The sequence below is a fragment of the Triturus cristatus genome, chromosome 4_2, assembly GCF_964204655.1.
Source record: "Triturus cristatus chromosome 4_2, aTriCri1.1, whole genome shotgun sequence".
NCBI lineage: Eukaryota > Metazoa > Chordata > Amphibia > Caudata > Salamandridae > Triturus > Triturus cristatus.
In genome coordinates, this window is record NC_140586.1 from 101,362,626 (window position 1) to 101,386,467 (window position 23,842).

Sequence of the window (23,842 nt, forward strand, 5' to 3'; positions counted from 1 at the left end):
CGGGGACAGTGGCAGGTGGGGAGTTTGACTGGGGTGGTACACCTGTCAAACGAAAACACAGGTGTCCTAAGGCGAGCTCCGAGAGGACAGAAACCTCCCACGGAGCAGAAGGGCAAAAGCTCACTTGATCTCGATTTTCAGTATGAATACAGATCACGAAAGCAGGGCCTCACGATCCTTCTGACTTTTTGGGTTTCAAGCAGGAGGTGTCAGAAAAGTTACCACAGGGATAACTGGCTTGTGGCGGCCAGGCGTTCATAGCGATGTCGCTTTTCGATCCTTCGATGTCGGCTCTTCCTATCATTGTGAAGCAGAAATCACCAAGCGTTGGATTGTCCACCCACTAATAGGAAACGTGAGCTGGGTTTAGACCGTCGTGAGACAGGTTAGTTTTACCCTACTGATGATGTGTTGTTGCAATAGTAATCCTGCTCAGTACGAGAGGAACCGCAGGTTCAGACATTTGGTGTATGTGCCTGGCTGAGGAGCCAATGGGGCGAAGCTACCATCTGTGGGATTATGACTGAACGCCTCTAATTAGGAATCCCCCCTAAACCGTAATGATACCGCAGTGCCGTGGAGCTTCGGTTGGCCTGGGATAGCCGGCCTCTCTCGGGGGGGCCGGTGCGTAGAGCCGCTCGCTTGGGGACTGGAGCGCAGACGGAAGGGGGCCGCCTCCATCGCCCTTAGTGCACAGCATGTTCGTGGGGCACCCGGTGCTAAATCATTCGTAGACGACCTGATTCTGGGTCAGGGTTTCGTAAGTAGCAGAGCAGCTACCTCACAGCGATCTATTGAAAATCATCCTCTGAGCAAAGCTTTTGTCTCTCCGTGCATGGGCGCCCATGGACGCCTTCCTCCACCACACCCAGGGGTGGGTCCCTCTGCCACAGGGCCGGCGGTAGGGACGCGGAGGGGGTAACATGGGTTTGTGGGAGGCTGCCTTCGGCACGGGGGCCTCCCCCTCCCATCCCTGTCCCACAGGGGCACGGGGATGGGGGCCACCATCCCTTGTGGGTCGGCAGGGTGACCAGATGGCCTGGGCAGGCCGGGCCTCTCCTTCCCGCTGCCCCAGTTGGGCAGGGAGGCGAGCAGCAGCCCCGGGGAAGGAGCCTCCCGAGTGGCTGCCTCGGTGCGCCTGGCCACCCCTCGCCGGACTGCAAGGGCGACTGGGTACGGCACCCTCCCAGGCCATCTGGGCGCTGGGTTGTCCCGGGCCATCTGGTCACCTGGCTGAGCGACCAGATGGCCCTGCGGGCCGGATGACCAGATAGCCCTGTGAGCTAGGTGACCAGATGGCCCTGCTGGCTGGGTGAACAGATGGAAGGCCTACTGGCCGGCTGGACTGCCTCCACCTTTTGTCCTTCCCCAAAGTTCTGTATGCCCCCACTATGTGGGGGCTTAATAGTTGAGAAAAATGGGCTTCCCGGGCAGGCCATCGGGGCGAGGATGTGGCCTGGCTTAACCCTCCTTGGTTCCAGCCAAGGCTCCGGGTGATGGGGACTGGGGGGGTCCCCCGGGGCCCGGGGAGGCTCTCCCCGGCCTGGCTAGGGTTCGGAAGCTGGGACCGGGCCCGGGGCTTGAGCTCCGTCCGGCAGGCCTTGGGGTGCGGGAGCCCCCCCATCCTGCAAGCCAGCTGAGGGTCCGGTTGCTGGGGACTGTGGTCCACCGGGGCCCGGGGAGGCTCTCCCCAGCCTGGCTAGGGTCCTGCAAGCCATCAGAGGGTCTGGGCGCTGGTTACGGGGGTCCATCAGGGCCCAGGGAGGCTCTCCCCAGCCCAGCTAGGGTTCTGAAGCTGGGTCCGGGCCTGGGGCTTCAGCTCCATCCGGCAGGGCCCAGAGTGCGGGTTCCCCGCATCCTGCAAGCCAGGCGATGGTCCGGGGATCCCATCGGGTCCCGGGAAGGCTCCCCCCAGCCTGGCTAGGGTTCGGAAGCTGTGATCGGGACCGGGCCCGGGCCTCGTACTCCATCCCAGGTTGCGGGAGCCCCCCGGGGGTCCACCGGTGAGGATCTTCCTGACCTGGCTAGTGTTCGGAAGCTAGGACCGGGCCCCGGGCTTGTGCTCTGTCTGGAGGTCCCCGGGGTGCGGGAGCCTCCAGTCCTGCAAGCCCGCCGAGGGTCTGGGTGCTGGAGACTGGGGTCCACCGGGGCCCGGGAAGGCTCTCCCCAGCCTGGCTAGGGTTCGGAAGCTGGGATCGGGCCCGGGGCTCGTGCTGTGTCCCAGGGTCCCAGGCTGCAGGAGCCCCCCATCCTGGAAGCCAGCCAAGGGTCCAGGCGCTGGGGACGGGGTGGTCCGCCGGGGCCCGGGGATGCTCTCCCCGGCCTGGCTAGGGTTCAGTAGCTGGAACCGGGCCCGGGGCTCGTGCTGCATCCCAGGGTCCCAGGCTGCAGGTGCCCCCCATCCTGGAAGTCAGCCGAGGGTCCGGGAGCTGGTGACGGGGGCCCACCAGGGCCCGGGGAGGCTCTCCCCGGCCTGGCTATGGTTTGGAAGCTGAGACCGGGCCCGGGGCTCGTGCTGCATCCCAGGGTGCGGGAGCCCCCCATCCTGGAAGCCAGCCGAGGGTCCGGGTGCTGGTGACGGGGGTCCACTGGGGCCCGGGGAGGCTCCCCCCGGCCTGGTTAGGGTTCGGAAGCTGGGACCGGGCCTGAGGCTCATGCTCCATCCGGCGGGCCCCGGGGTGCGGGAGGCCCCCATCCTGCAAGCCAGCCAAGGGTCCGGGTGCTGGGGAAGGGTCTCCACCGGGGCCCGGGGAGGCTCTCCCCTGCCTGGCTAAGGTTCGGAAGCTGGGACCGAGCCCGGGGCTCGTGCTCCATCCGGCGGGCCCAGGGGTGCGGGAGCCCCCCGTCCTGCAAGCCAGCTGAGGGTCCGAGCGCTGGGTACAGGGGTCCACCGGGGCCCCGGGAGGCTCTCCCCGGCCTGGCTGCTTTCAGAAGCAGGGACCGGGCCGGGGAGCAGGTGTGGCTGGCTGTATCCGCTACTCTGGCGGAGCGGAGTTTTCTGCCCACCCCTACTAATATGTCATCTGTCATTGTGCTTAAGTCTGTATTGCATCATAGCAGAGTGAGGGATAGAAAGCATGATCACTGTGTTGTTATAGTGACCTGTTGGATTTATGACAGTGGATGGCCTGTGAAGCAAGTGTTTTAGTGCTGTGCGTGATAAGTAGCCAAATTAGTGCATGTGTCATTAAGAGGTGTCAGTCACAATAGTAGGCTTAGTGAGTGACTTTATGTATGCATACTCTAATCAGATCAAGTGCACAGATAGGTCAAAAAAAAATTTAGTAGCTCAACTTAGTGAAATTCATTATTTTGTTATTTATGAAATCATTAAATTAAAAAATATATATTATTATCCATCAGAAAATGATTGTGTTTTTGGTTCAAATTCCTGCACAAGAAGGTCAATTGGGCAGGGTGTAAGTTCAGCAAAATATTCTACAACTTGTATTTTTCTCCACACATGTCCATTTCTAAGGTCTCTCTAAATACTGAAAATGTAATGGCACTTGCATAGTTTGCCGTACACTTTCCTGAAATTTGCAGAAGCAAAGTTGACCAATTTCTCACACCAGCTTATCAAAACCTGCAACCTCTGGCAATACAAAGAACCCCACTGCCCACAGTCCACCACCTGAACGCCTACAGGGGCTCTTAAAAGTGTGTCTGACGAGAGCTAGGTCTTGACTATAATTAAATGGAGCATGCCCTCCTCAAAACTACATGAGATGAATGAACACACCTGTCAGAAAGCAGGACTAAGATGTGGTTAGAGGGAGCACAGATCATGCCCCAGGCAAGTTATTTCAGGGCACATTAGAATCAACGATATCTGCATATGGGTGCATGAGTATCTTTCTGTCTTTCCACTCTGCTACTGATTCAGCCTGCAGTCGAAGGCTGGAGCTCGCTCTGGCATAGTCTCCACTGCTTTGCTAATCCTGTCACTCTAAATGGAAGGGGTTGCTTTTGTGTCTGCGGTCACAACAAACTAAATAAGTGATTTAAGAAAATACTTCCTTCCATCAATATGAACCATTATAATTATTATGGGCACATTATATTACATCATTTTAGCCGAGCTGTGTCACTACCGACAAGCACCAAACGCAGGGACCTCAATCAATCTAGGTACAGGATTGTTTTTATTGGAGGATTTGTATGTGCAGGAGATGATGTAATTGTGGTTTTGTGTTTATTTGAGCAGAAGTTATAGGCCCTCCCCTATTTGCTGGTTCCCTTTTCTTGCTTAATGATACACAGATGAAGGACCTGATAGTTTTACTCCTTTTAAGAAAAAAGATTTACTCACTTGGAGGTCCTAGACTAGGGCTAAGGAAACCTTTATGGGGCAATAATAAACAACTTGACCAGAGGGTGCAGCCAGTGTTGCACTTGCCTTTTGCACCTCAGACACTTTAGAAGCATGGAAGGCTGCAGATGCATACATAATGTCTTTGTAAAAATGGATCTTGCTGGAATGATCCCAAGTGGGCATTACTTCATGTTCATGCTGAGTGGCCCATGCAAATGAGGTAACACATTTTCCCTGCACCCATATTACAAATGGGGTTGCAGGGATTTTGGGAGTTACACTTATTGTGGGCACATGCAAAGTTGTGAAGAGACAGTGTACTCATTATGGAAGCCCCAAAAGCGGGTGGGTCAACCAGGAGCCACACCACGTATCCCCCACTGGTGGTTTCTGCCTCTCACTGCACCTGCCCGTGGGGGGATCCCAGACCCCTCCTCAAAGATCTGCCAGGTCCTTTCTTTGAAAGACAGACAGAATGGTGCAGTTCTTGTTCACCTTTCAGTGCAGCAACGTCCCAGTGCAGATGAAAATGTGTGCCTGCACTCAGACAGCACATTTCACCTGATCTGTATTCAATGCCAGGAAGGATAGGCCTTTTACTGCAACTAAAGAAGCTCATTGGATAGCTGTATACTTAGGACTTGTATTTTTAGTTTATATACTTACTTCTAAAGGCAGGTAGTGGTATACTTACTTGATTATTTCAGGTAATATGTGGGAATCTGACAATATGCCGCCGCCGCTGCCTTTAGGACCAGTTGGATCGATCAGGTCTCGCTTCACAATGATACCTTCAGGAGTCTGCAGAGAAAAAAGACTTACACATTAAGAGAGCCTGCTACAGGGGTGTCAAAATATAATATCTTTACAACTGCTGTTTTGGCAGCACAAGATGACCTTGCTAACCTTTGGGATTAATTTTCTTTGATTCTTTTAGATCTTTCTGCAGTGGTTGCTCAGAGGACTGTTATTACTTCTAAAACAACTCACCTACTTGGTAATAAAAGAATGAGGACCCTCCTCCTTGAGGTTACTTCAGAAGGGAGAACATGTTCATGTTTTATAACATAACACAACGTGTATTTGTAAGGAACACATTCATCCAAGGGGCATCTTGTCACTATACAGCAGGTGTTTATAGTGGCATAACAAAGGCCCCCACAGCCCCCGCGGTGCGGGTGGCCCTGGAGCTCCGGGGGCCCCCATCAACACAGTACCCTGGTATGAGAGCTCCTTAGTATGGGTGTAGGGGGCCCCTCCATGTACTTTGCAGGGGGCCCCCTCAAGTTTCGTTACGCCACTGGGTGTTTATTGTTGCCCAACTCAATACAGATTGCATCAATGGATGCATTTGTCCACTGAGCCAGCAGACCCTTTGTCTTGAATTCACACACTCATTTTCAGAGAGACATAGTAAAAGGCTGACAGCCACATTTTGAGTTTGGTTGGAGTATTTTCCATTCACTATGTTCTGAAACTGTAAACTTTAGCCAATAAATTTGCTTGAAACCCCTCCACAGTGCTGTGAGTGGGAACGGCTATAGTTTGTCTCCCAAAATATCGGAATCCACTATGGGAAGAGCTAGTTTTGTGGAGAAGCATTTCAGCGGAAATTCACATAACAACTGTTGCTGCTGGTGGGCAGTCTACCCATCCATGCTGGTGTACATCATAAGCATCTGCACAGAGGTGGTCTTGCTATCACACTGAGTGTGCATGTATACTAGAAAGTAAGCTACAAAAATGTAGGATTCATTTGCTTCCTTTTTCCTGAAGGTCTACACTACATGGTACCATAGTAGTCTTTCATGGAGTTACCGTTAGTCAACCACACAGGACAGTAGACCATTTATCTAGGACTGGGTGGCTATTATGGAAGAGTTAGGGTTTCAGCACTGGGACAGTGGAACGTATTTCGACCCATTTTGTTTTATTAGTGTGGTACAGGTACCACACAAATTATAAGAGTTGAACTTTCATCTGAGTGAAAAGAACAATATAGTGCAATAATATAGGTCGAAAAACAGTTGCTGCATTTAATTCCCCACTACATAGTAAAATCCTTAGATTAAAGAGCAAAACAGCCTGTTATGATAAGTGATACTAAAGGGAATGATGGGCGGAGATTTGAGCAAATCAAACACTCACCCCCAGTCAACTGATCTGGGTATAATCCATCATCATTCTTTAGCTCACTCCACCACCCCAGTTCAGACATGGCCATCTGCAAATCAGTCTGACCCTGTGTCTCATGGGAACAGTCCAGCCCGAACTGCCAAGCCATGTCTTCCCTGGACCGGAAACAAGCATCCTGGGACCGGTTTCGGGTTCATAACCCTCATCAGCCAGGCTATCTTGAATCCAGTGGCAAAGTGAGCATGGGACCCACGTCTGGGTAAACCCTGCCAACTTAGGGCGAACAAAGCGATACCAAAGGGAATGATGGGTGGAGCGTTTGAGCAAATCAAACACTCACCCCCAGTCAACTGATCTGGGTTTAATCCATCATCATTCTTTAGCTCACTCCACCACCCCAGTTCAGACATGGCCATATGCAAATCAGTCTGACCCTGTGCCTCATGGGAACAGTCCAGCCCGAACTGCCAAGCCATGTCTTCCCTGGACCGGAAACAAGCATCCTGGGACCGGTTTCGGGTTCATAACCCTCATCAGCCAGGCTATCTTGAATCCAGTGGCAAAGTGAGCAAGGGACCCACGTCTGGGCATACCCTGCCAACTTAGGGCGAACAAAGCGATACCAAAGGGAATGATGGGCGGAGCGTTTGAGCAAATCAAACACTCACCTCCAGTCAACTGATCTGGGTTTAATCCATCATCAGTCTTTAGCTCACTCCACCACCCCAGTTCAGACATGGCCATTTGCAAATCAGTCTGACCCTGTGCCTCATGGGAACAGTCCAGCCCAACCTGCCAAGCCATGTCTTCCCTGGACCGGAAACAAGAATCCTGGGAATGGTTTCGGGTTCATAATCCTCATAAGCCAGGCTATCTTGAATCCAGTGGCAAAGTGAGCAAGGGACCCACGTCTGGGCATACCCTGCCAACTTAGGGCGAACAAAGCGATACCAAAGGGAATGATGGGCGGAGCGTTTGAGCAAATCAAACACTCACCCCCAGTCAACTGATCTGGGTTTAATCCATCATCATTCTTTAGCTCACTCCACCACCCCAGTTCAGACATGGCCATATGCAAATCAGTCTGACCCTGTGCCTTCATTAAACCCAGATCAGTTGACTGGGGGTGAGGGTTTGATTTGCTCAAACTCTCAGTCCATCATCCCCTTTGGTATCGCTTTGTTCGCCCTAAGTTGGCAGGGTATGCCCAGACGTGGGTCCCTTACTCACTTTGCCACTGGATTCAAGATAGCCTGGCTGACGAGGGTTATGAACCCGTAACCGGTCCCAGGATGCTTGTTTCCTGTCCAGTGAAGACATGGCTTGGCAGTTCAGGCTGGACTGTTCCCATGAGGCACAGGGTCAGACTGATTTGCATATGGCCATGTCTGAACTGGGGTGGTGGAGTGAGCTAAAGAATGATGATGGATTAAACCCAGATCAGTTGACTGGGGGTGAGTGTTTGATTAGCTCAAACTCTCAGTCCATCATCCCCTTTGGTATCGCTTTGTTCGCCCTAAGTTGCCAGGGTATGCCCAGACGTGGGTCCCTTGCTCACTTTGCCACTGGATTCAAGAATGCCTGGCTGACGAGGGTTATGAACCCGAAACCGGTCCCAGGATGCTTGTTTCCGGTCTAGGGAAGACATGGCTTGGCAGTTCGGGCTGGACTGTTCCCATGAGGCACAGGGTCAGACTGATTTGCATATGGCCATGTCTGAACTGGGGTGGTGGAGTGATCTAAAGAATGATGATGGATTAAACCCAGATCAGTTGACTGGGGGTGAGTGTTTGATTTGCTCAAACTCTCAGTCCATCATCCCCTTTGGTATCGCTTTATGATAAGTAACATTTTTTCCTGGTGGTTTTATGCTCCTTTTTTTCAGAGGTCCTCAGTATGATGGGCTAAATAGATATCATTTATTATATAGATATTAATACCGCTAAGGGGGAACAACTGGTATTTGTCATATTCTTCATTAACGCTCTTCTGAAAATAAGGCTGTGGCCCTCATTGCAAGTAGCTGGGTAATAGTTTTGATGTTTATTGCACCTGGTAGAAACCATCTATGTGGAGTGGGAATTTATTGGTGCAATAAATACAACCCAGTTATGAGTTTTTGGTGAATTACATGTGGATTTTGGTGCATAGTGCACGAAAATCCACACGTCCCTGTACATATCGGGGAATATCCCCCAGTAACATATAGTAATTTTGACCTGCTGCTATATATCACAAAACTCGTAATTGTGATACGTACATTAATAATAAGGGTGGCCGTAACTCATGTACTTTCACCCGCAGAATTCCGCAGAGTACCATAAAAAACTCTGCCAGATTCTGCGGAGATCAGAGCAGAAATATTCATGTTGCACTGTTCACACTGCAATTTAGCACCAGTAGTGCTAGCATTGTTGGAAAATCAGCGCAAACTGCATCATGCGTTGCACAAGAGCATGCGGCCAATCGAGTTGATCTTGCTGCCACTCGAGTAGAAAATCTACTTGAATGGCAACAAATCTACCCAAGTAGCAGCCCTCTGACCACAACCGACGGCGGTAGCAGACACCAACTCTTGCTTGCGTTCGCATTTCTGAAGCTACCTGGAAAAAAAGTTACACCACGCAGCAATTGGCGGAATTTGTCTGGAACTCTGCGTTACAAGGGTAATGCCAATTACTCCACATTTCATTATTAATAATGCAGCTCGTAATGGAAGTCCGTGCGTCTTATCTTGAGTGCAATTAGACCAGAGCCGTTGGCTGCCTTGGTACAAACTTTTCACTTTGTTTTCCTTATAGAGTGGAGCAGGAACGCTGGTGTAATTTTCTGGCAAATCATTCAATGAAGAACAATAAAACCGAAGTTTGGTAAGATCAGCAAGGGTCCGTTTTACACACCGAGGCATTCCATTGATCCATTTCCGCACTCATGAAGTCTTTTGCTTTTCAATATTTAAGGCTTTTAAAAAGAAATCCGGGTTATTCTTAATTGAGCTGGCCTGCCTTCATCAAGCCGGCTTTGGACATCAATACTCCTGTTCAGAAAAGAGCTCACAAAGCTCCCGAAAGGTACTCTCAATGTCGCTCACACTGGTGCTAATTATTCATAAAACAATAGTTCTTTTGTAAAATTCAAAGATTTAAGGTTCAATTTTTCAAAGGCTCACTTTTACAGTTACTTTCAAAAAATGGAAGTACCAGGATTAAGATCTATGATGAGAAAAACATTGTCATTAATTTACGTCACTACACTATGAACCATCCTTGCGGAAGAGGTACTTTTGTTCCCATGCGAACTGAATCATTTTTCCAAACAAAAATAAGAGGTTTTCAAGTTGTTCAGAAGTTCCTGCTGAACTTTTTTTCTTTCTTGCAGTTGCCACTCACTCATGGACAGGAGGAGCTAAAATGTAGATCACTCATACCTAAATGTCGGTTTTATCACTAAGTGAATAACCCTGCACTAGATGTACTGGATGGTTCCACACTGAGGAACCTAAGAAAACTCAAGCACAATAAAAATCAAATGAACAAAAGAATTTCAGAGCTGGCACTTTCAAAGAAGATAGCTAAGTGTACAGATGTTGTCATAAGGAGATGGCACAAAAGAGGCATTTCTAAGAAAAACTATGACAAAAGAGTCAAGAAACAGCTGGATTGTTTAAACATAGATCAGCGTTTTTATTGCAGTTACAGGCCCGAAGCGTCTGGTTTGGTGGAACAAGTGAATGGCACAATTAAAATGAGAGTGGCTAAAATTTGTTTTTTGACTGCTTTGAAGTGGCCAGATGCTCTGCCATTGGTGTTAATGAGTCTGCGTAGCACCCCTGATAGGAGAACGGGGCTGTCTCCTCACGAAATATTGACAGGGAGAGCCATGAGATTGCCTATGGTGCCAGCTACCGCTCTCGTAAATATCACTGATGATATGGTGTTGGATTATTGTAGGGGACTGGCTGATGTGGTTAATTCTGTGTCCCACCAGGTCGAGGCTGCAACTTCATCCACCTCGAGAGACCTGCTGCACGATCTGAATCCTGGTGATTGGGTATTAGTCCGCAAGCATGTGAGGAAGAGCTGTCTTGATGCTCGCTGGAGGGGACCATATCAAGTGATACTGGTCACGAACACAGCAGTGAAGTGTGGAGGACTGCCGCATAGGATTCACGCTTTCCATACCCGCAAATTACCAGAAACTGCAGACGGACCACTTATTCCTCATATTGCCCAGAGTGCAATTGAATCTGAAGATTTACAGAACGAAACAGAGCAGACAGAAGGAGAACCAATTGTTGAGGAGCAACATATAAAGCCCAAAGTTGATGATATTTTGGAAGTACCTTCTGAACCAGACCCAAGTGAATGGCCTGACGTAGAAGGAACAGACAAAGAGGAAGAGAGGAGAGCCGATGCCAAAGTAGAAACGTGGCCAACAAGAAAAGAAAGGCTAAACATAAGACTTGCATCGGAGAAAAATCTCTCCCCAATTCCTGAAACGTCTGAATCTGAACAAAGCAAACAAGAAGATAATCCAGACGATTTTAGACAGTCAAGAAGAAAAAGAACACCGTCCCAGAAATACGCATCTCCCGAGTGGACATATCTGGTTGCAGATGCAGAGCCCGAGCAATTCCAGGAGACTGGGAACTGGAACAGTGAGCTACGGAGGGGACACTCTTTCGATTGATATACAGCTGCTAGTCCCGGGAGTTGAAGCCTTTGGAACTCTGACAGTTCAAGTCCCGAATCATCCCAGACTGAGTGGGTTACAATTTCTTATCCTCAACCAAGTTATTTTCCCTTCCTTTGGTCGACAGCTTTCTGCATTGAAACTGGGAGAAATCCGAGCTTAAATCCTGCAAATGGTCCTCGAAATACTTGGCTCTAACCTCATTAGAGATGAAGCATGAACTGTGATTAAAAAGAACTTATTAGGCGTTTAGAAAGAAGATAACCTAGCCCCAAGTGAAAGAAGATATAAAATTGGGGTCCTTTCCATAGAGTGAAGAAATTCAGGTGTAGGGCTGACTTCTTCTCTTCAATAGGTTTAGTGTTGCAAACGAAATCTGGCAATAATCAAGTGAACAGTTACTTATGAACATTGCAATTTGAAATAACGATCCAGGAAAGAACCAAGCCTTTCGACGTTTCTTTGGAGTATTAAGTACAACAGTGAAGACATGGCTTCCGAAACATCTGGACGAAAACAGAATTGCATTATTGGAACTCTTATAGCAACAGTGCTGCTTGTTATAATTGTGGTGATTGTCACATCGTTGATTGGGTCTCCTAAAGATTAAAAGAACGGGGAGCAATCTACCCTTACCCCACCTGCATCTAATATAGAGCGAGGTCCATCCATATAGGATAAAGTGATGATTAGAGAAACTAGTCATAGATTACACGTAGATTTGTCAAAGGGCAATTTCAAGTTGAATGCATGTGCTCCTTTGTTGTAAGCGTATGTGGACACAATGGAAGCGAAAGATTGTTATGTGTTTATGCAATTACCAGCATCAGGGAAGGAAGGCATACAATACCATCACTTGCCTGTGACTTATGGCATCACATGCAGCGTACTATTAAGCCTGATTTATAGTAAAGCCCATTTTGAATATTATTTTTCTAATTATGATGTGGTACTCTCTGAAGTTCCAGTCCTTAAATATATGAACAAATATGATTATTATAAAAATGTAGAGCGCAAGCCTAAGTATTTCGTGCCTACCATCACTCTAGATATGTCCTACGCTCACCGACATAATTTGACTTGCACGTTGACTGACATTGAAAAGAAATTTGTAGATCAGAGAGAAGATCGACATAGGCAAACTCTATTCAGGCCTGATCTAAATTATAAGGTGTTGCCATGGACTAAAGAAGAATTGGATCACAAAGCAAAGGGAAGTTCAGGACCCATTGCGTTAGATTTTCAGCAGAAAGGAAAGTTGTGCATTAGACACCCTTCCACACGTTACGATAAGATATTCGTGGGTGAAAGTGATTGTGAACACATTTTCCTGATTGAAGAGTCCATACGAAAAGCACTATTGGATAAATTGACCATAGTGCCGAATGTTTATTTTGTATGCGGGAAGAATGCCTATGTGAAACTGCCCAAGAATTGGTATGAAACATGCTATTTAGCTATAGTATTTCCCAAAATATTCCATATTGAGGATTTATGGCCTTTAGAAGGAAAAGGACCACACAGAGTAAGACGTGGTGTAAGTGGAGAGATTGTTGGTGATGTGTTTGGAGCCATGATACCTAGTTTAGGTGTGATTTTGAATGATGTGAAGATTCGAAAGCTGGCAACGATCGTAGATAAGCTCTCCATAAATACAGCACAAATTCTATTGTTAGTAGATGGTGAGATGGTCTTGATAAGGGCTATGGTTCTTCAAAATCGTCTTGCTTTAGACGTCTTACTAGCAAAAGCCAGAGGAGTCTGTAAACTTTTGAGGGTCCAACAGTGCTGCACTTATATTCCAGACTATAGTCAGTATATAAGGAAATATATTACCAATATTTCAGATGTCCATCAGGAATTGCGTAATTTGGCTGCTGAAGGACTCTGGGATCCCATTGGGAAGGGTTTTGGACAAATTGGGAGTTGGTTTGGCAGTTTAGGACAAGGAATAATGGGATACATCCTGAAACCTATCATAATAGCTGTCGTTTGTATAATTGTCTTACTGGGAATGATCAAAGCATACAAATGGCAAAAGGCCAGACATCAAGACAATGTCCTGAAGAAAAGAGAGCAGCAGCTGGAACAACTACAGGACAGTCATTACCAGCACCTTAAAGGGTTAGAGAGATTTAGACACAGACAGCAAGCTACATCTTCTGTTTAGGTCGGTCTTTTATACGAGTAGGAAATTCTGAAAGAATGAAATTTGGTGTTATGACACTAGTCATAAGAGGGGGGAACTGATAGAGCACTTTTTGTACTCTATTTTATGGGTGAACTATACTCACGGTTGATACGCACCTTCATTATTGTTTGCAGTGTTTAGAATCATTTATGTATTCAATAGATTCGTAAACCAATCAATTTAGTTCAATGTTCTATTATGATTATGTATGTAATGTTACACCTGCACATATCGAACGCAGGATAGTGTTATACCTATATCAATGTAATAGCATTTAGATTATCTTGCTTGAGTTCAGGCCTAAAACGATCTCTGTTTTGCACCTCCTTGGCTTTCGAGAAATAAATAATTAAATGCTTGTTGTTTTCAAGAAATAGCTATGTTCTCATCCTACTGTAGGTATTGGAATGTCAACTCGTTATTTTCAGATGAGAAAAGATACAAGGAATGCTTTGAAGATGGCTGGAAGCAAGAAGGGAGGATATCTTTTGTGTCTGGCTGGTCTGCACCTCAAGGTCATCAGGTCACACAGAAGCCATTAATGAAAAGATTATGAACCTCCCCAAATTGAAACAGTGGTCATGGAAAATGTTACCAGGATGAGGCAGACTACTGAATAATACAATATATGATGCGCAGGGACAGAGACCCCAGAATTCTGCTAGCATTCGGAGAGAAGGGAGCATCTTAGATCTAGCTCCTTGCCTTAAGCCCGTTGACCCATTTCGACGTGAGTACTTCTCAGGAAGTCAACACGTGCTGACACCTTTGGGAATAGATGGACAAGTAGTTAGGTGGTACCTCTTTTAGCATAGTGTAGGGACAGATCTGTTTTATTTCTAATGAAAGGAGACCTGGATTCTGCTTCCATCCTGAGTTGTATTCTAATATTAGAGTTTACGATTGTATTCCTATTATGCCGAATTACTTATATTCGTAGAATCGGCTCTGTATTGATCTTTTTATATCTGTATATGCTGATCATACGATGTGTAGACATCTTGTTATTCTTGGCCATATAATAAATTCACAAACTCAAAGTCGGAGTCCATGGTGCTTTCAGGTATGATATTAACACTTGTGTTCTGATGTATTTTCTTCCCTCCGCCATATTTAGTTGGCAAATAAAAGACCATCAGCGCTAATTGCAAGGACGAAGACAGGGGTGCAATTCTGCGTAATCAAAATGCTTGACCAAAATGATTCCTGCCTCCTAATCCTCCTTGACCTCTCCTTCGCATTCGACACAACCTGCTATCCATTCTGAAGAACAGGATGGGTTTCTTGTAACAATGGTTCGCCTCCTTCCTCCACCAGAGATCACAAAGAGTCAAGGCAAACCACTCCCTCTCCAGTACTCATGGGTGTCCCCCAAGGGTCCGCCCCATCTCCTATCCTCTTCAACCTTTTCTTGGAACCTCTAGCGAAATCACTAAATTCCACGAACATTCTCTACCATACGTACGTGGACGACACACATCTTTATTTCAAAATCCCATCCCCGGATAACATCATCTCACTCAACACTACCCTTCAGGCCACACAAAATTGGTTAACTGAGAACCATCTACTACTCAACACTTCCAAAACTGAATTCCTTCTCATCTCTCCCCCAAACAACCTTCTCAAGCGAGACTTTGGCTGAATCACCTCACGGCCTTCAACTGCACCGCCTCATCATTGACTCAGCCAAATCTCTCGGAATCACCCTGGACAATCACCTGAATATGAAAAATCATATCAGCAATGTGTGTAAAGGAGCTAACCATCTGATGAGGACCCTGAGAAGCATCAAACCATTCCTGCCAATAAAGGATTTCAAGCAGGTGGTCCAAGCACTGGTCTTGCCGAGACTAGATTACGGCTGCGCTATGCTCTGTGGCCTTCCCAAATACACCCTGGCTCCACTAAGGGCATCACGGAATACTGCGGCCAGACGGGTCACAGGTACCAAACGAAATGAGCACATATCCCCAGTCCTAAAATCTCTCAAATGATTACCCTACGAAGCTCGAATTCAGTTAAAGATTGCCGTTCTGAAGCACAAAGATCTGCATTTCAAAACTCCCAGGTACCTAGAGCAAAATCTTGAATTATCTTGTGATGGGAGAGCCTCAAGAAGCGCTTACACTTTCCTCCTGAAACCACTCATCCTTAGCAAAAAGAGAACTTTTCACCGAGCCTTCTCTGGCGCGGCCCCAAAGATATGGAACTCTCTTCCACCGGAAGTATGCAGAATCTCCTCAACGACTGCTTTCAAACTGGAAGCCAAAAGATTCCTAATGGACAAATTCCTACCCTAATCTGGGCTAGGTCCAATTGCTCGAAATCATTGATCCAATAACCACTGTTCCATCATGTGATGCTGATCTTCTTTACCACATTGTGTGCCCCCCTCGTAGCCCGCTATATACCTGTTTTTTGTGTCACTCTCCTTTGTGTCATTTGTTTGTGACTCATGCGATTATTCATGTTGTGTATTCTCACTTGATGTAGCTATTGGGTTTCTGACCTTCCTTCCACCCTTTTGTAAAGCGCTCTGAAAACCTTCGGGTTCTTGTTCGGGCTATATAAAACTTTATAAATAAATAAAATAAATAAACCTATATTTTAATGCCAGGAGAGCCAGCTTGGGGAAATGCACAAATCACACAATGTGTCCTGTGTATACTAGGCAATGAAAACTGTTGTATTGACTCACGTTCTGTAGTGAATCAGCCACTTTTGTGGTCTGACACCCTATGATGACCCTCAACCACCACCATTCTGTACTGAATTAAGTGTGTTATGTTACCTTAGCCTTAATGTAGGATGGGTTTGCATATGCCTGCTTTTCTTCTGTCTTTTAGTGGAATAGTCTTTCCAAGAATAGAAGGTATGGGATGTTGAGGTGCAGTCTTGTGGGTGGTGGTGCACACATGTGCTCAATGTTGTATACTGAGGGATTAAGTGTATAATGTTATTTGGGTTAGGTGAATTATGACTTTGACCTATCGGCTTTGACGTGGTCTAATGTCATTCTGCCTTCTGACTTTACCTTGCTTCAAACTTTTCTATGTGCACAGTGGTGCTTGTAAGTTGTGTGGATGAGAATTATAGGTGCTCCTTTGACATGGTCTCATGTCATCTTGCTTTTCAATTCCATCCTGCTTTGAGCCTTTGTGTGCATGGCTTAACTAACTCTGAAGCCATTTTCTGTGCCTGCACGAAGCTGCAAAGTGGGGAGGGCATGGTCTGCTCTTTCCTCCTGTTTTTCGCATTTTACTGACTAGAGAGAACTGGTTCTTATCAGAGGAATGTACATGGTTTGACTCGTAGCCATAGCGAGGGCCTGATCAACCCTTTGCTGCGACCTTGAAGCAAGCTGGTGCGGGCTCTCATGAGAACTAGGGGGAGGAGTTTGCTAGAAGCTTCGCTGTGTTTTGAATGTGTATTAAAAAGGGGAGTCTACACTGGCCTGGTGGAAGTTCATCCGTGAAGCAGACGTGCTGTCATGGAAAAAGTGGGGTCACCTCTGAGCTTTCACCCGGTTCAAGCAATGGACTCCCCTTGAGCAAAGCGGGGTGAAATGATGGAGCATTAGGTGAGGTGTCTCTGCTACTAACTGTCTCTTGATTATTTTCTGAATTCTTTCCTTTCCTTCTTATTTTCTGATTCTTATTTATTTATTTGTGTATTTTGTAAAGCGCAGCAGCTGCCCCAACGGGGCGTCCCGGCACTGATAAATCATGGAACTTAGAGGCTTGGCACCAATGGGGCATTATATGGGGAAGAGATGTGTTTTCAGGGACTTTCGGAATGCTAATTCGGTTTGGCAGGCCCGTAATGCAACCGGGAGGGTATTCCAACACCGAGTGGCACAGACCTCGAATGTTTTCCCTCCGGCGCGAGTACGTTTAAATCTAGGGGTTTCCAGCAGAAGTAGGGAATTTGAGCGTAATGTCCTGGTGTTGACATACGGTCTCAGGGTACTTCTCAGATGGGCCGAGCCTTTGCCCTTGGAGGCCCGGAAAGCCAGGGTCATGGCCTTAAAAATACATCTCTTGGAAATAGGGAGCCAGTGGAGTTTACGGAGGAGTGGGGAGATGTGATGTCTGGCAGGAATTCTCTCCACCAGCCGAGCAGCAGCATTCTGGACAGTCTGTAGCTTGTGGCATAGGCCTGCTGTGATGCCAAGGTATAGTGCGTTGGCGTAGTCCAGGTGAGATATTATCAGGGCTTGTACCACAGTCTTACGGCAATCCATCGGTAGGTAGTTGATGAGCCGTCTAATTGTCTTGATCTTAGCAAAACAGGATGCTGCTACTGTTTGAACCTGGGCGTTAAAACTGAGATGATTATCCCAGCGCACTCCCAGGTTTCTCACCGAGTCTTTAGGCGTGGGGGCATGGCTGAGATCATCCGGCCACCATAAATTAGAATCAAGAGGGGATGATGAGTTAAAAAACAGAATCTCTGTCTTTCCAGCGTTGAGTCGGAGGGAATTGGAGTCCATCCAGCTAGAGATGTCTCTTAGACAGTTTTTCAATGGGTCGAAGGCAGAGGTAGTGGGGGTATCAAAAGTGAAGAGTAACTGAATGTCATCAGCGTAGGAGGTGGATTTAATCCCAGTTTGCGCAATCAGTTTAGCCAAGGGGGAGAAGTAAACATTGAACAAGAGCGGGCTCAGGGAGGAGCCCTGTGGAACTCCCCATTTTAGTGGTCTAGCGGTGGAGGTGTAGGGAGGGGTGTATACCTGCTGAGTACGGTCACCCAGGTAGGAAGAGAGCCATCTCAACACTGTACCGCCGAAACCCAGGTCTCTCAGCCTTCTCAGCAGGATCTTATGAGAGACGGTGTCAAATGCTGCTGAGAGATCCAGCAGCACTAACACCGCCCTCGACCCTCGATCCAGCGTCCATCTCACAGAGTCAGCCATTTCGACAAGGGCCGACTCCGTGCTGTGGCCCGATCGAAAGCCGTGCTGAGAGTCATGCAGGAGCCCATGGGATTCGATGTAGTTGGCAAGCTGGGCGTGCACCAGTTTTTCCAGAATCTTAGCTGGGGCAGGCAGGAGAGAGATGGGCCTATAGTTACTAGGGTTATCTGGGTCAAGATCAGGCTTCTTAAGGATGGGGACTAGGGACGCATGCTTCCATTTTGCGGGAAATATGCCCGTTCTCATGGATTTGTTCCAGATATGATTAAGGAATGGATTGAGCAGGGGTGCCAGTTTTTTATATTGTTTGGCTGGCAAAGGGTCCTTGGGGGAGCCAGATTTACAGTTGAGTAATTCTACCAGTGTGTCAGCCTCAGAGATATCTGCAAATTCTAGCAATGAGGGTGACTGTAGCGGGTACGTAGTTGATTCCTCAACCGACCCTTCACTACTGGTGATGGGAAAGGAGGAGTAGATAGCCTGGATTTTTTCCTCAAAGAATTGTGAAAGTTTATCACACAGAGACTGGGAGGCTGGTTGAGTTCGAGTCAGAGCGCTGGGGTCCGTGAAGGATCTGACTATGTTGAAAATCTCCCTGGCGCCGTTACTGGCATGTTTAATTCTGGAAGCCAGGAAGTCCCTTTTATGATCCTCAATCATTCTGCGGTATTCTTTGAGAGCTGTTTTATAGGTGATTTTACTGTCGAGGGAATAGTTCTGCCTCCAGGAGCGTTCGAGGGCTTTGCATGATGCCTTTTTCTGGCGAAGCATGTCAGAGTACCAGGGTGCGGATGGTGTGGCCCTGTAGGTTTTGATGGGTTTGAGAGGGGCCATAGCCTCTAGGGCTTGGCCGATCCAGGCGTCGAAATGGTCAATACCACCATCCGGATCAGATGATGGGGAGGGCAGAAAATTATTTTGGTGTTCCTGGAGCGTTTCAAGAGTGATACGACTCCAGTTTCTGCCTGATACTTTGGGGGCGATGGTAGGTCTGATAGAGCGGGAAATGACGATCTCAAAAGGGATGAGAAAGTGGTCTGACCAGGTGACCGGGACGGGAGGGGCTACCAGAATGCTAGGTAGGTTGGAACAAATCAGGTCAAGGGTATGTCCCGCTTTGTGAGTGGGGGAGTCTATTTTTTGCTCTAGATTGCAGGTCGCCAGTGTAGAAATAAAATTATTGCTGTGCGAACATGATTCATCGTTTACGTGAAGATTAAAATCTCCTAAAGCAGTGAAGTTGGTGTAGCGAGTGCTAAGCTGAATGATGTAATCCGTCAAGGCCGGCAGGTAGGAGAGGTTGGAGTGGGGAGGGCGGTAAATAAGAATTCCAGAGCAGGAGGTGGACGAGGAAAAATGGATAGTAAAAGGTAGACCCTCTATGCAGTCAATAGGGTCATATGTAGGGAAGGAAGCCGTTCATTTGGATTTATGGATTAAGGCAACTCCACCCCCCTGTTTACCGTTAGGTCTATTGGCGCAGGCGATGCTGTAGCCGTCCGGTAAGGCAAGAGTGATGGTGGGGTTAGTGGTCTCATTCAACCAGGTTTCAGTTAAGAAAAGCAGATCCCAGTTGTTGTCCTGGAGGGACTGCCAGATGTCGATAGCATGTTTGTTCAGAGACCTGCAGTTAATCAGTGCCGCTCTGAGGGCGAAAGAAGGGTCGGCTCCATAAGAGGAAGCAGAGCACCGAGCGAGGGCCGGGCCAAGAGTTGAGTCCAGAGAGGGTAGTGAGAACTGGCAGGTTTCACATACGTAAACGTGGCTCTGGGCGTCCGGGATAGACCAGAGGCAGGTAGGGCAAGGAGAGGGTCTCAGAGACAGCAACATGGTCCGAGAATGGATAGTGGGGATAGTGCTGGTGAATCGGGCAGGGGAACCGGCCCCGATCGCGTCACGATCGCGGACGAGCGCAGACGAGCTTGCCTTAAGCGCGCCTTCGGCGCGCAATCGGCGCGCCCGCTGCGCTCGTCCGCTGCGCTTCCGGTAGATACACATGTATAAAGTGAAGGGGCGTGGCCTCGAAGTGGGCGTGTCCCTGTCGCAACGAGGACAATGGCGGGAGAAGTGGATCGGCGATTTCGGCCGTTTCTAGCGCTCATTTTTGATGCAGAAGGGTGCCTGCACACTGTACTCGTGTGTCAGGAAGTGAAGGTGGGTGCAAGTTAAAAACACAGAAATGCAGTTTTTAAAATGATGAGCTGCGCAAAATTCTAACTGCTCCCGGCTGTGCCTCAGGAGGTTCCGTAATTATATCCATACATATATATTTCTACATATATATATATTTGTCTTGATTGAGTTTCAATCATACTGTTGATATGTTAGAGTCTGCTATGTTAGGTGCATTTGGTTTACTGTGTGGTGCTATTTACAAATAAATACATCCCAGATATACCAATTCGTCTTTTCCTTGTAGCAGGAGGTGTGGACTCTTCTTGGCCAAGTATTCTGTTGTAGAAGGATGGGTGAATTCCCTTCTAGCAGGTAATTGTGTTATAGGAAGTTGGTGCTACTCCTGAGCAAGTGATGTGCAAAGTCTGTGTATATATTGTTTTCTTGCCTTGCCTTTGGGGGAGTGTTGAAAGTTTGCCCACCTTAGGAAGTGCTGTGTATATGTTTTATTCCATAAGTTTGGAACTGATATTTTCTCCCTGGGAAAGTGACGGTACATTCCTTGGTCCAGGGGAGATCTAAAGTTTGTCATTACACGTTCAAAATAATTAATATTTCATATAACTCCAAGGATTTCAGTTTTTGATGCGCGAGTCATCAAACACTTGAGAAAATGTCAATTTACCTTATAATTGCAAGGATAATTTCATTCATCAGTGCAATTATTGCAATTGTTTACGTATTTGGAGAGCGCAGGCAATTTCATAAGTCAACTAAACAATATTTTACTGAAAAAAGGGGGGATATTTTTTAATGGTAGTAAACTTATGCACCTCGCTCCCGCTTGAAGAGGAGATTGAGGCACTAAAATGGTTAGTATTGAAACAAAAGAAATTAAAGCACACAAGGGAATTTACTTAATTTGCTCCAATAAATTAATTAGTGCTTACCTACAGCTGTTTACTGCAATGATTTCAGGTTTGATGGGCACCATTATCTACATACTAATGGAAATGAGATGGGCTAGGTACCAGCTTATGTGTACACACGTGGACTGTTTGGAACCAAGGTTGATACTTGATCAAATTGCATAATCCTTGGGTCATTTGGGTAAAGAAATCAGTAAAAAGTGAGCATACCAGAGGAAGTTTAAAATATATGCCATTAGACGTTTATTGAGGAAACTGGATATAGAAATGGAGCCAGCATGGAGTACTCCTGTGGATCCCAATTAGAATATTGAGGTAGATGTAAGTACATCTGTGAAACTGGCAACGATATTCTGCCAGATGTGAGTACATCTGAGGCACTTGATAAGGCTATGGAGCTAGATATAAGTCATCTGAAGTAAGGAACTCTACATACATGCAAAACAATTATGAACAGAGTAATATCGCAGGGATGTTTATGGCCTGGCAAGCTCGAGAGAAAATAGCTAAGACTATTCACTCCCTAGAACGTCAACAGACTGGGTTACGCTGTAAGGAGATTGAAAAAAAGAATGAGATCTTCCTTGAACATTATAAACAGATTCATAATCATAATCAGATAGTTGATAAGGGGGGGCTAGATGTATGTTTAGGGAGACTGGGCATGTTGATACTCTCTGAGGAAAATAGGGGAAGTATGGTTAACCTCTTTAGAAAGGAAGAGCTGGAGGAGATTGTCCATAAATTGCCAAATGGTAAGGTCTTTTATCCTGACTTGTTTCCACACACATTTTAGAAGTCATTTTTTAATGTATCAAGCTAATATCTGCTGTTGTTAGCAAATTTTATCTTAAGGGGAGGGCAAATGCCATCCTCTTTTAATTCTGGTAACTTGGCCAGTTTAAAAAAAAAAAAAGAAATAATGCAGAAAACTGAATGATTATTATCCCATAACATTGCTGGACTCGGATATAAAATAACTAGTAAGCTGTTGGCAAATAAATGTAACAAGGAGGCCTCAAACTTTATGCACACGGATCAGAAAGGTTCTATTGCTGGACATCAATTATTCACAAACACCCATTATTTTGCGGTGACTCTAGATTTTCTATCTGCTAATCAAATCCCAGCAACTATTTTTTTATTGGGCGCTGAGAAGACCTTTGACCTCTTGACCTGGGAGATGTTTTTTTGTATTTTTAAGAGATTTAGGTTTCCCTCCCCGATCACGAGGCTTATAAAGAGAATGTACAGAAATGCGGAAGCAAAAGTAATTATTAATGCATCACAAGCAGGTATGCTGAGAGTTGCGACGAGGGACGACACAGGGGTTCCCTTTGTCGCCAGTCCCTTTTGCCTTCTTTATCGAGCCTCTGGCTATTGACATTCAAAATGATGGGATGATTCGAACACCACTGCCACAGATGGATTATATGAAGCTCTATGCGGACAACATAATGATGATATTGTACTCTAGGAAGAGTCTTTGAAATATTCTCTGAGTTTCAAGCACTATGAGACTATCTACTGTGAGCAAGCAGTATTTCTTTATCTATAAAACACACCGTCCCTTACCGAAGTTGAGTACTACATTTAGTGGTTAACTTGTCTTTTTATAGCATTCGAAGACTATTTTATGCCAATTTTAGTATTCAATAGTGTTCTTTTTGGGAAGGCTAGTGCATGAAGACTACTGATATGTGAGTGTTACTTCTTGAACACTAACAGAATACTAAGCAAATACTTATTTGTAATCGCATAGTCTTCATTTACAATGCAGAACATTTAGTGAATACAAACAATTTGAACACTACTGGACTTTACCCAGACTACTATTAACATTCTATTCAAGCTGCATGCTGAATGGTAGATGGCCTTATTTATTATACTATTATTATGCCTTATTTATTATACTATTGTGGTAGCATTCAATAGTGTTCTTTTTGGGAAGGCTAGTGTATGAAGACTACTGGAATGTGAGTGATACTTCTTGAACACTAACAGAATACTTCTCAAATACTTATCAAATACTCTTCATTGACAATGCAGAAAAATCAGTGAATATGAATACTACAGGACAGGAATGAATATTACCAGACTACTGATCACATTTTTCTATTCAAGTGTTGCTGAATTGAATGATTTTGTATGCGAGATTTGTATGAATATGAGCTATTATGTGCTTACTACTAACATATTAAAAAGACGTATGTGCAAAGCATTTTTGGCCAAACTTTGAAAGCTTAACTGAATGGTATGGCTAGCTTAATAATATTCTATCACAATACTAACAAAGAAACATGCATGTGTGTGTTTATATTTTCATTATTATTAGGATCAATTTAAATTATTAGAGCCTAAAATGTAGTGATATTCTGAAAAAGATGTACCATCTAACTAGTAATAAAGTTTACAAACTGTTTGTGTTTTTTTTTCTCTAATCATTTTAGGTACTCTTTAAAAAACACTAATATTTGTGGCTGTTATAGTAAAGGAATACACAGTTCCACAATAATATTGTGACAGTTATAGTGTTTCGAATCCCG

The 23,842-nt window shown here is 46.2% G+C and overlaps 1 protein-coding gene and 1 pseudogene across 1 annotated transcript in view; one reads left to right on the top strand and one right to left on the bottom strand.

Moving 5' to 3' along the window:
- The window catches only part of LOC146833099 (28S ribosomal RNA), a 1,025-nt pseudogene extending 203 nt beyond the window's left edge, over positions 1-822 (top strand).
- Positions 1-23,842, bottom strand: part of LOC146833096 (A.superbus venom factor 1-like) — a 663,114-nt gene that overhangs the window by 492,336 nt on the left and 146,936 nt on the right. Inside the window, exon 5 of the mRNA XM_085600729.1 lies at positions 5,010-5,116. Within this exon, the coding sequence (XP_085456855.1) occupies positions 5,010-5,116 (107 nt within the window). The remainder of the gene's footprint in view (positions 1-5,009; positions 5,117-23,842) is intronic.